The sequence below is a fragment of the Haemorhous mexicanus genome, chromosome 25, assembly GCF_027477595.1.
Source record: "Haemorhous mexicanus isolate bHaeMex1 chromosome 25, bHaeMex1.pri, whole genome shotgun sequence".
Taxonomy (NCBI): domain Eukaryota; kingdom Metazoa; phylum Chordata; class Aves; order Passeriformes; family Fringillidae; genus Haemorhous; species Haemorhous mexicanus.
Genome location: NC_082365.1, coordinates 4,253,111 through 4,263,738, shown reverse-complemented (window position 1 = coordinate 4,263,738; position 10,628 = coordinate 4,253,111). Strand labels below are relative to the sequence as shown.

Genomic DNA, 10,628 nt, shown 5'->3' with positions numbered 1-10,628 from the left:
GGCTCCAGCCCCGGCCCCCCCAGCCGGTTCTGTGCTCTCCCCACCCGGGCTGAGGGACGGACACGAGGCAAGGATGTTTGGATTGCCTTCAAATCCATCCCTGAGTTATGTGGAAACCGTCTTGGGATAAACGGAAGGTAACAAACACGTGTCTGGAAGGATTCATCAGCTGAGCAGGGATTTATCTCTAGGCCTGAGGGTCTTGAACGTGCCTAACACAGTCCTCGGAGGGCATGGAAGCGTAGGGTTAAAGAGATGTGTTAGCACAACGCAAACATCTCCGTTTGAGTTTTTCTAAAGTGTAAAAGAAGGCACGATAGTTATTTTCTCTCAATGATTTTCCATAGGCATTAACCATAAGAGTAGACTTGGCTTTTGTTTGTACTGAAGACAAATCTGCCAGGCCATAAAGGACATTACAATAACTTAGCCAGTGCTGCTGATGCTGTAAATAGGCCAAGCACCCTCTTTTTGTTTTGCTAAGTACAAGTGCTGCTCAATAGTAAACGGGATTATACTTTCCTGTGCTAAATAACATTTTTAACAGTCCAGACACCTTGAGGAAGCTCTGGCTTATCTTAAAGCTTAACACTTTGTTTCTTTGGCATTTACCAGATACCATAAGGGCTGCTTTATTCAACTAATACCTATTTCCCAAGTCTTTTCTACCACTCCTGTGCTCTTCACCAACTAGAGAGCAGCAGTTCATGTTACAGCTCTTCCTTGGAGAGCTTGGGAGACCACAGCTTGTCTGTGTGATACACAGAAGGGGCTGGGAATACCTCATTCTCACCACAGAAAGTGTTTGTAATTTAATTGTAACTAATGTCTCCTGCTCTGAAGAGTTTTAGAAATAGTCTTGTACAAAATTAGCTATAACTGGGTTGTTTAAACCATAGGTGTAAGGGATCTGTTTTACAGAAGTAGGACTGCTCCTGCAGATGCTCTGGATTTTCTGTAAATTTCAAACTTGTTTTTGGAGTATCTAAATTTTCAAACCTTGCCTGTGAAGGTATTTTTTTATCACCAAATAATGCACATATAATTGGAGTTCATACCTTGTGTAGAATCTGTGACACATATTCAAATTGCCGTGGGTTGGTTGAGGTTGGAAGGGACCTCTGGAGCTCATCCAGTCCAAACCCCTGCTCCAGGGGGGCACCAGCAGTTTCCCTTGGGCTTTCTCACAGATTTTGCTGCAGATTTAATAAAATAAAGGTGTCTGGAACAGAGAATCAGATTCTAGAAGCAGTCATGAAAACTGCAATCCTGAAAGCAGGGTTTTTCTGAGAATGTTAAATTTCATATTTGTATCCTGTGAATTCTGGTTCCTTTATTTACTGTTTCAAGCAATATGTGAATGGAATGTCTGTGATTTCTTGGGAGCTACAATCTCAGTGGAACCAGTTGTTAGTTTACATTAATTACATGCATTACTTTTCTTTATTCCTGGCTCTGCACTCTCACCTGTGCATGTGCAGCAAACAGCTCAGCTCTCCTTCCACTCCCAGGGGGGTTGCTCACCTGTGGGGAAAAATGGGATTTTTTGAGTTTTGCTTTCCATTTGACTGCAGCACACTCCCCTTGTGGAGAGCAGAGCAGCCAGCTTTGGAGCTGCAGTGATTCCTCAGTGCTCACAGAGACAGGGGTAGTTCCAACTGTGTTTCTGCAGGGAAGGGGGGGTTATACCATTCATGTAGAGACATTAATGTAGAGAAGCATTCCCAATAAACACAAATCTGGACAGCAGCAGGGAGGACACAGATCTACAGTGTCTAAACTAATAATACATAGATTGAAAAATACTGCTGCTAATTTGAGGGCTGTAAGTATGTGTCAAAGTCTATTTTAAAAGTTTAATACCAAGAGTGTGTATGGCCTCTTTTTTAACTCTGAAATATATCAAGTGAAATAGGTGAACTCTGAAATAAATCAATATCAAATTCTGAAATATGTCAATAAACAAATCTCTGAGTGTCTCTTCAGAAAATACCTGGGATTTGTGAGCAAAGGCTGATACATCCACGCAGTCCTGTCTCCTCCTTCTCCAAAGTAAATTCATGTGTGTTCTCAATACAAACACACAGCCTTTATCATTCTTTTCTGCCTGTCTCAGAACACCCAATTAATTGAAGCAACTAACGATACACCTTCAGAATAAATCTTTGTGCACAGCAGTTTGCAAACCGAATGTGAAACAGTTTTATTTCTGTCGAGGTGTGAGCAGAGCAGTACATTTCACCCCCATCCCACTGAAAGCTTTACAGGTTACAGAGCTTCTGTGGCTTAGTGCAGTAGTTTGTCCTGACCCTCTCACGGACACAGTCACTGTAGTCAGTGTTGCACTTGCCACACTTGCAGCTCACAGCCACGGGGTAGGAGTAGTAGGGGATGGTGTGGTGAGGGCAGCCCGGGATCAGCGCTGTCCGGTACAGCATCTCTTTGTACGTGCACACGTTCTGGGACAGAGCGCTCTTGAGGAGCAGCTTCTTGCCATTGCTGTCCTACAAAGAGAAGAGAAATGTGTTGTTTCACTGAGGCACACGTGTCAGAAACGTCCTGTGAGGTGCAGAGACCAAAACTCATCCCTGAGCCCAGCTCTGGTACTACTGGGTTCAGAGCTCTAATTGTGACTGGGGGTCCCTCCCCACGCAGGCACATTCCCCTTGTTTTTATGGTTTAATTAATCCACATGGCTCAGAGTGTTTCCTGTGCTTTGTGATCTCCTCTGGCTCCCTGCTGCCCAAGCTGGAACTCAGAATGCTGTGTTGAACAGTGAAGTTGTGTGGAGTGGTGTGGCTGCTGCAGAGCTGTCCCCACAGCCAGCTGGGATAGCAGCAGTGGGAGCAGAAGTTACCTAAGTTATTTACATTAATGAAGAGTGACCCAATATAATCTGCCCCTCACCTGTTCCATCCTGCCCTCACAAACTGCCCACAGAGGCTCTGCAGTGGCAACAGCAGCCAGGTCTCTGTTGTGCCACTGGTGTTATCAACTCCACAGTCCCAGGGCATTTCTCATCCCCACCTTTGCAAACAGCCAACTCGAAAACGTGGTGACAGTGCAGTTTTTCTGCCTGTGATAAACTCTTTTACCATTTGCTCATTTGCACACTATTTTGTGGGAGAACAGAGCCTTGGTTTGCAGTGGTGGCTGCTCCAGAAACATCTCGTACCCGAGTCATGCAGAATCCAGCACAGATGGTGGTGTTGATGGCCAGGCAATAGGCACATTCCCGCTTCTCCACGTGGATTGTGTACTCAGAAGGAGCACAGAGTGATGCTGCTTGTCCAAAAATCAGGCCAAGGAGGAGAGACATCACAAAGAAGGGACTCATGCTGAATGGGGAAGAACAAACAAACAGAGCAAAGCACAGGTAAAATGGGATGTGCCTTCCAGCCATGTCCTTGCATGCAACAGGAGCAGCCAGGACAGACACAGACCTGGAGTAATCTTAACATTTCTAGCTACAGCCTGACAATTTCTTTCCAATCTCAGTCCTTATTGAAATAATACTGACCACTAAACAGAGAACAAGGGCAAAGAGGCCATTAACAAAGTAGAATAAATTCACTTTCCCCCCACTAAAAAGTATTACATGGAATTTCTCACTAGTAAGTGATAAAATCCTGACGCAGAACAAATAAGAGGAGCTGAAAGACTTGAAAGTGTGACATGTAAGAGAACATGAGCTCTAGAATTAAGCAGAGATAATAAAATAATCTCACTGCTTTAAAACAATTTTCTAAAGAAAGCATCTTATAAAATGTTAAAGAGACAAAAAGACAAGGCTGTGCATATCAGGCATAAAACTGGATTTTTCAATTTCCAGTGACTTAGAGGCGTGATGAGATGGGAATACAGCCAAGAACTAAATAATAGATTCAAGCAAATTACAATAAAGAACATCAGCAAAGAGTTCAACTCAATGAATTCTGCTTTATCTGTCTGTTATGCTGACCTCATTTCTCAGACCTGCGGGGTGGATCCTGAGAACAAAGCCTTGATTAGCTCCCAAGACAATTTCAGGGACTACTCTAGAGCCTCTAAATGATAAACTTTAAATGACAGTGTCTACCAACATCTGGACATCACCCTCTAGTTTCTTCCAGCTGCCAATTTCCCATAGCAAAGCCATCCATTACACAGGCTGGTTTACCCTGTAGCTGCAACACCAGTCTGGAAAGACCAACCTCTTGTCAGCAGAATTCTTCCCTATTACAGGAACCTGATTCTGCCTTGAGCTGGGAGAGGCAGTGACCCAGCACAAGCTCGGAGTGTGCTTTATACTCTCCAGGCTAATTCCAGGCTGATCTTACTGTTTATATAATTGCATGTGAACTGCTGCTTTCTTATCACCAAGTCATCTATTGAAAATTCATACTGAACCACAAAGCAAATGTGATAGGAACAAACGTGTCCATAATATCCTAACCTGGAAACTGGAGCTGGAAATCTAATTATATTAACAGTCATTCTCTCCCCAGGCTTTTAAACTAACTGGTGCTTTTTAAAAGTTGTTATTATTGATTAATTTAATTGCCCCATAGGACAGCAACACCATGGCAGGAGGGCTGGCATGGATATGGAGCCCTCCAGAATCACAGCTGATGAGTTTGACACCTGTGTTTTGCTAAGGTTTAACAAGGTCTGGTTCACTCTGCTTGCTCCTTAGCAGGCACAGCTGGGACATGCTGGCTCAGGGTGCCCAGGGGACCTGTGGCTGTCCCAGCCTTGGAAATGCTCCAGAATGGAGCAGCCTGGGATAGTGAAGGTGTCCCTGCCCATGGCAGGGGGTGGGATGGGATGAGCTTTAAGGTTCCTTCCACCCCAAACCATTCTGGGGTTCTCTAAGTCTGTGCAGTGCCCAGGAAGCAACAAATCTGAAACCAAACTCACTGCTCTGCAGGCTGCTCAGGCACAGCCTTACTTACCTGCTCAAGCAAAACACAGAAACTGGCTGGCCTGGGACCTGCTCAGCAAATACTGAAGCAACAAGCAATTCACTAAATACTGATTGACAGGGAAAAAACTTATAAAACCACTCCTCACAGCACAGTAAGAAACAAAATATTGCATCAATACCAATGAAACAATGTTCCCAGATGGGGGAAAATACATTTGGGGGAGCAGGAGGGAGAAGAGGCCGACAAAGCCACGATTCTGTGTCAGCCCCTCCCTGAGCTCCCTGCCTGCAGCTCTGGAACACGTGCCCTTCCAGACCATCACCTACCTCCCATTTGGAATCTGATCTGATGGATGTCTTATGCAGGTCAACCACATTCCTGATTTACATAACCATAAAAAGCATGGAAAACATGAGTGTGAGGTGGTAAAGATGGTTACTTTGAGCTGTTGGAGGAGTCATCCAGCTCATCCCAATTGGTGTTCAGCTAATTCCTGCACAACAGTCTGCTTTTCCTGTGGTTTCAGACTGCTGCACACAGGTCTGTGTCCTGGGCTAATTTTTCAAGCATTTTTTGGATAACATAATAGAGGTTTTGTTCAATTAAGACTAGCCAAATGCTTTCTGTTTTCATGGGGTCTTTAATTCTGGGTTAATTTCTACCATATAATTTTTCTGGAATAAATATAATTTAATTCTGTTTAAACCTCTTTCTGGCTTAGGGACATCAGCAGAGTATTAATTGTACTCTTTGTAACATCTGTCCACCTCTCTTAGCAACAGGAGAGTAACACTCACTTTGCTACTACTCCAGTTTGTTATTAACTCTTTATTTTTCTGATATATTTGGAATACAGACACTCAGGTTCTCTCAGTATACACCACCCAGCCCCACACAGATAATGTAGATGTGTATAGACACACTGTACACACACACACTCTACATACACATGGGTGGGCTTGGTCATTTGAAGCTTTAACCACAGAAAAGAATGTTTGTTCTTGGGAAATACAGAGATTATTTCAAAGGACACAACCTGAAAAAAAATCATAAAACTAAAACCTGGAGAGGACAAATGAATGCTCAAAGTAAGAATTAAAAACCAGTATTCTTAAAGCAAAAATATCACATGTGGCCCTTGCATGCACAGCTGATTCTTTCCTCTAAAGATTCACAGCTTTAGGCAGTTGGAGCTGCATTTGTGCACCCTGGAGACCAGCACAGCCAGGTTTAAAGTGTCTCAACATTCCCTATAAGAACATAGGCAGAGAACAGGTCAGAGTGTGAGGACATGTACTCTTTGCTGCCTCAAAGTGCCAATTTCTCTGAGCTGAGAAAACTGGGTGTAAGGGGGCGGGCAGAGAGAAATTAGGGTGAAAAAAAAAAAAGGTTTAAGAATTTGCCTTAACAAGATTTAGGGACATCAGTAGCAAATTGTAACAAGCCTTGAAAGTCATAATAAAGATGAAAAAGAGAGTGCAACATTAAAAACTATAGCAACAAAATTAGAGGAAAACCAACAACAATATCTGTTAGAGGTGAGAAAATGCAGAAAACTTGCCCAGGAAGCTGAAGAGTAGGAAATAAACTTTTGGAGGCCAGAGGCCAATAATAAAGCCAGGGAACATTATAAGATGAAGACAAGCTGTTGATGCAGAGTAAGTGCAAAGTACTTGTGCTTTTGAAAACATAGTGACTGAACAATCACACACATATCTGCAACAAAAAGTATTAAATAAATCATATAAGGAATAAATACTTTAAAATCGACATGATTAGCTAGCTAATGCTCATTACAGGAAGTCTAGAATACTGAGGAAATTTCAAAACATTAAAAGAAAGTGCTAATATAATGGCAATATTTAAGGAAAAAGTGTTGACCCAGGTAACTCTCCACCAGGCAGGTAAAATAACAGAAAATTGATACAGGATTTGAGCAATAAAGAATTAACAGATGAAAACATAATTACTGATGTTACATAAAATAGGTCATGCCACACAAACCCAATTTCACTGTTTGCAGTGATTACACCTTTGGTTGTTAAGGCAATTGCACAGATGCAATGTCTCTGGTTCCATGTGTGCAGAGCCCCCCTGTCAGGAAGGTTCAGAGCTGTCATCCCAGTGTGGGGACACTGAATGCTGACACTTACCAGCCACTGGAGCAGTTGGTTTTATTTCAGTGGTGCCTTTATTCACTGCAGTGTTTTACCCAGCCTCTGAACACTCTGCAGTGCACTGACCAGGTAGTAAGAATGAAAATTCATTTATCTGGAAGGGCAATAAATGACTGTGAGTGGGGCTTGGGACCAGTGTGAGTGCTGCTTATCAGCCCAGCCCCACGCTGATATGGTCACAGAAGCTCCTGGCTGCTGCCTTTCCCTTGCTGGCACCGTTATCCTGCCCATCAAAAAGGTGGTATTCACATATCTTCAGTCATTTACACAAACTGTCAAGCTGGTAAAAAACCTCCTGGATTGTCCTTATGGCTGTGACCATGGAGCTCATTCACTACTGACCTCTCTGATGGGAGTGAGATCCCACAAGCTACAGGGAGCAGCAAGACAAAAGACTGGCAGGACAACAAAGTCCAGTGTCACAATTTGTGAGTGCCTGAGGCTTCTTCCATACAGTTTCCTAAAATCCATCATCCCCAGTCTGGTGCTCATGGATCTGTTCCTTTGGTTGCCCTCCTGCTGACCTGCAGAGACTCAGTGACAGAAATTTTTAATGTGCTCTTATAGCCCAGCTTTGCAGCCCTGTTCTGGAACAGCCAGTTACACTGTTAATTATTTATCTTTAACCTTTCTGTTAACCAAACCAATCCATTCCCTGACATCAGTGATTTTACTCTTTCATTAAGTGAATGATGGTGTGCTGATGTTCTATAGGAAGTGCTTCAAGTGATATCTCTAAATATAATTTAGTAATTATAAAAGCCTTGGGTTCATTCCCCAGGAGTCTCTGTAATGGGCTACAGAAATTCAGTGCATACCAGAAGCTCATATGTAACTGTAATTTAATAGGATTCTCTGTCACTGACCAGTGCCAAAAACAAAAGGAGGAACAATGAGAAGTTATCAGACATTATTCCTACTCACTCTGCCCCTGGTAGTGGTACAACACAAAGAAAACTTTGTGATCTCATGAGCAGGTTACTTACAGAGCAGGGCCACTCTTATTTCCATGAAATATGCAGCTGCAAATAGTAAAGTAAAAACATGTCCACACTTGCAAACAACCAATAATTGGAAGCTCTGGTGCTGAAAAACAGACAAAACCAATCAGATTCTGAAAGATGAGTCTGCTGGTAGAGGAATTACTTCCAACTCCATTCAGTTGCAGCCCTCCACTGATAAAAGGAAATAAGATCCTGATATGCTGCCATAGAAACAAGTGGTTTTGCCAGGTTTTGAATTTAAACAGCCTGTGGCTGCTGAATTTTCAAAGCTAATCTGCCTATTGCCAGTCTCTGTAACAGCCCAAAACACAGCTCTCATCTCTCAAATTTATAGATTCACAGCCTGCTCTTCTCTTCTCTTCCTTTCCTAGGATTAGCTGCAGCATTTCCTATCAAGCCCAGAGTAAAACAGCAAATCTCTTTGTTGCATCTCATCTGTCAGCAATCTCCATTTATGGTCTGAAAATACTTCATAATCCTGTTTGCTGTTTGGCTCAGACCATAGAGCCCTTTGGATTTGGTTTCATTTCTTTGGAAAGTGCTAGATATTTCTGTTAGTCTGAGATACACAATCACTGTGCTGAGGGCAAAGCTAAACAAAAAAAGCAAACAACAAATTAGCACCAAAGACAATCCAGAGCCTCCTGCAGTATTGTCAAGGATGAACAGTACCAACCCAGCATCACAATAATGCTAAAGGTAAAACCCTGCCCCAGGTGTGACAGAATAGAAGAGGTAAATGCTCCGTATTTTGTCTTTTCTGAACTGGATATTCAATTCAAATTTATATTTAAGAAAAATAGGATGTTTACAAAAAATGCTACTAAAATGCAATATTACATATATTTATAGATTTTAACAAAGATCAAATGTACTTGCATTATATTATATAAATATTTTTAATAAAAATTGCTTAAATTATTGAAAATCAGGTTCTGAAAAGTAAATTTCCTCAGTGGAACCTGACTGTAAGTGTGCAAAACTCAAGTAATGTTTTTTCCTCTTGTAATCTTCAGAAGTTCTCCTTTAAGTGATTCAGCTGCAAACAGGAAACAGAGAATTATTATTCCCCTTTGCTTTCTTATTTAGCCTTGAAATATCCACTGAATAATACTTGAGGAACAGTTTGTGAACAAATTGAGAGGCCCTAAGAATTTTGATAAGCAGAGTTGATGCATAGCTGCCTTCTTCATCTGCTTCAGAGCAAAGTTTTACTTCCTGTGAAATCATATCTGAACTATGAAGTGATTTTGGTCAACATTTTTTTAAAAAAAACTAACAGTGAAACTGTATTTGACATCTACAGCTACTAAACTGTTAGATTGCTCATGAATATTAAAACTCGACAATATTAAAAATGTTAAAGAATGTGCAAGGTAAAATTTTAGTTTTACCTGAATCAGTGATTTTGCCACAGTACAGGGACTGAATGGCAAATTAAAATCATCACCTGGGCATTTGTTAAAACTCTGCACAAACTTAAGAGTTAGTTTCCTATGGGTAGATTTGCAAAGGATTATAAAATCTAGAAGAAAAAAAAAATACAGCTGATGTGAAAATACGATTTTTAATTAATAAATCAACTGCCTGCAATTTTTGAAATTACCAATATTGGTAATGGCTTTGGAACTCACTTGCTTCATACTTCACAGTGGCTTTTCAAACCACTGGTGTTTTGTAGTTTGCTTTATAGGCTGTGGCCAGAGTGGAATGTTTTGATGAGGAGAATTCATCAGCTGCTGCCTATCTGTGCACAGGTGCATGATAAAGGATTCACAAAGCAAAATTATTTCTTTAAAAGTCCAGTAGTTGATATTTATTTTTTTCTTTATTCCCATGGGTCGTTTTAAACACCACATCTGATTATGTTTTAGTATGAAAATGCCATTTTACAAGGTTTTCAAGTCACAAAAAATAGGATAAATAGTGTAACTCATCTCCTGTCAGAGTATCACATTTGAATCTAAACATATTCTGTAAGGAGCCTCAACAGGAAACAATAATTTGTTTAATTCACATAACTCAGTGTGGTGACAGAATGTTTTCACTGCACATTTGGTCTGGTGTAAGCAGGACTTCAAAGCCAGTGCAAGTATCCAAGTGGGGCACTGCTCACTGCTGGATCACCCACATCAAATGTGGATTTATCATCAGTGATGTGCAGTTACAACACAGAGCAGATGATTGGGAAGACGATTTCCTTCAGTCTTGATAGAGAATAATGGCAGAAATCTTTGAAATTAAGTCAAAGATGTTCCTTCCAGCACCAGTCTTGGAAGTCTGCAGAGAAATGACTTCAACAAATATCACACACACAGAACCATGGAATGGGTTGGGCTGGAAGGGACCTCGAAGCTCATCCAGTGCCACCCCTGTCATGGACAGGGACCCCTTCCATCATCCCAGCTTGCTCCAAGTCCAGTCCAACCTGGCCTTGAACGCTTCCTGGGATGGAGCAGGATGTGTGTGCTCGGGTCAGGACTCTGCCCGGCGGCTCCCAGCAGTGTCCCCGTGTCCCTGTCGGTGTCCCCCACCTGCTG

The 10,628-nt window shown here is 41.9% G+C and overlaps 1 protein-coding gene across 1 annotated transcript; it reads right to left on the bottom strand.

Moving 5' to 3' along the window:
* Window positions 1–2,261: 2,261 nt before the first annotated feature.
* TSHB (thyroid stimulating hormone subunit beta) lies at window positions 2,262–3,495 on the bottom strand. Its single transcript, XM_059867909.1, has 2 exons — window positions 3,176–3,495; window positions 2,262–2,504 (listed from the first exon to the last, which is right to left on the bottom strand). The coding sequence occupies exons 1-2, from the start codon at window positions 3,401–3,403 to the stop codon at window positions 2,262–2,264; spliced, it is 471 nt and encodes a 156-aa protein (XP_059723892.1). The 5' UTR covers window positions 3,404–3,495.
* Window positions 3,496–10,628: the final 7,133 nt, after the last annotated feature.

Excerpts from the sequence above, each read along its gene's own strand:
- TSHB (XM_059867909.1), bottom strand. The coding sequence starts at position 3,403 with ATGGCTGGAAGGCACATCCCATTTTACCTGTGCTTTGCTCTGTTTGTT. Across the intron at positions 2,505-3,175 it reads CTGGATTCTGCATGACTCGG|GACAGCAATGGCAAGAAGCT; the intron begins GTACGAGATGTT and ends TTCTCTTTGTAG.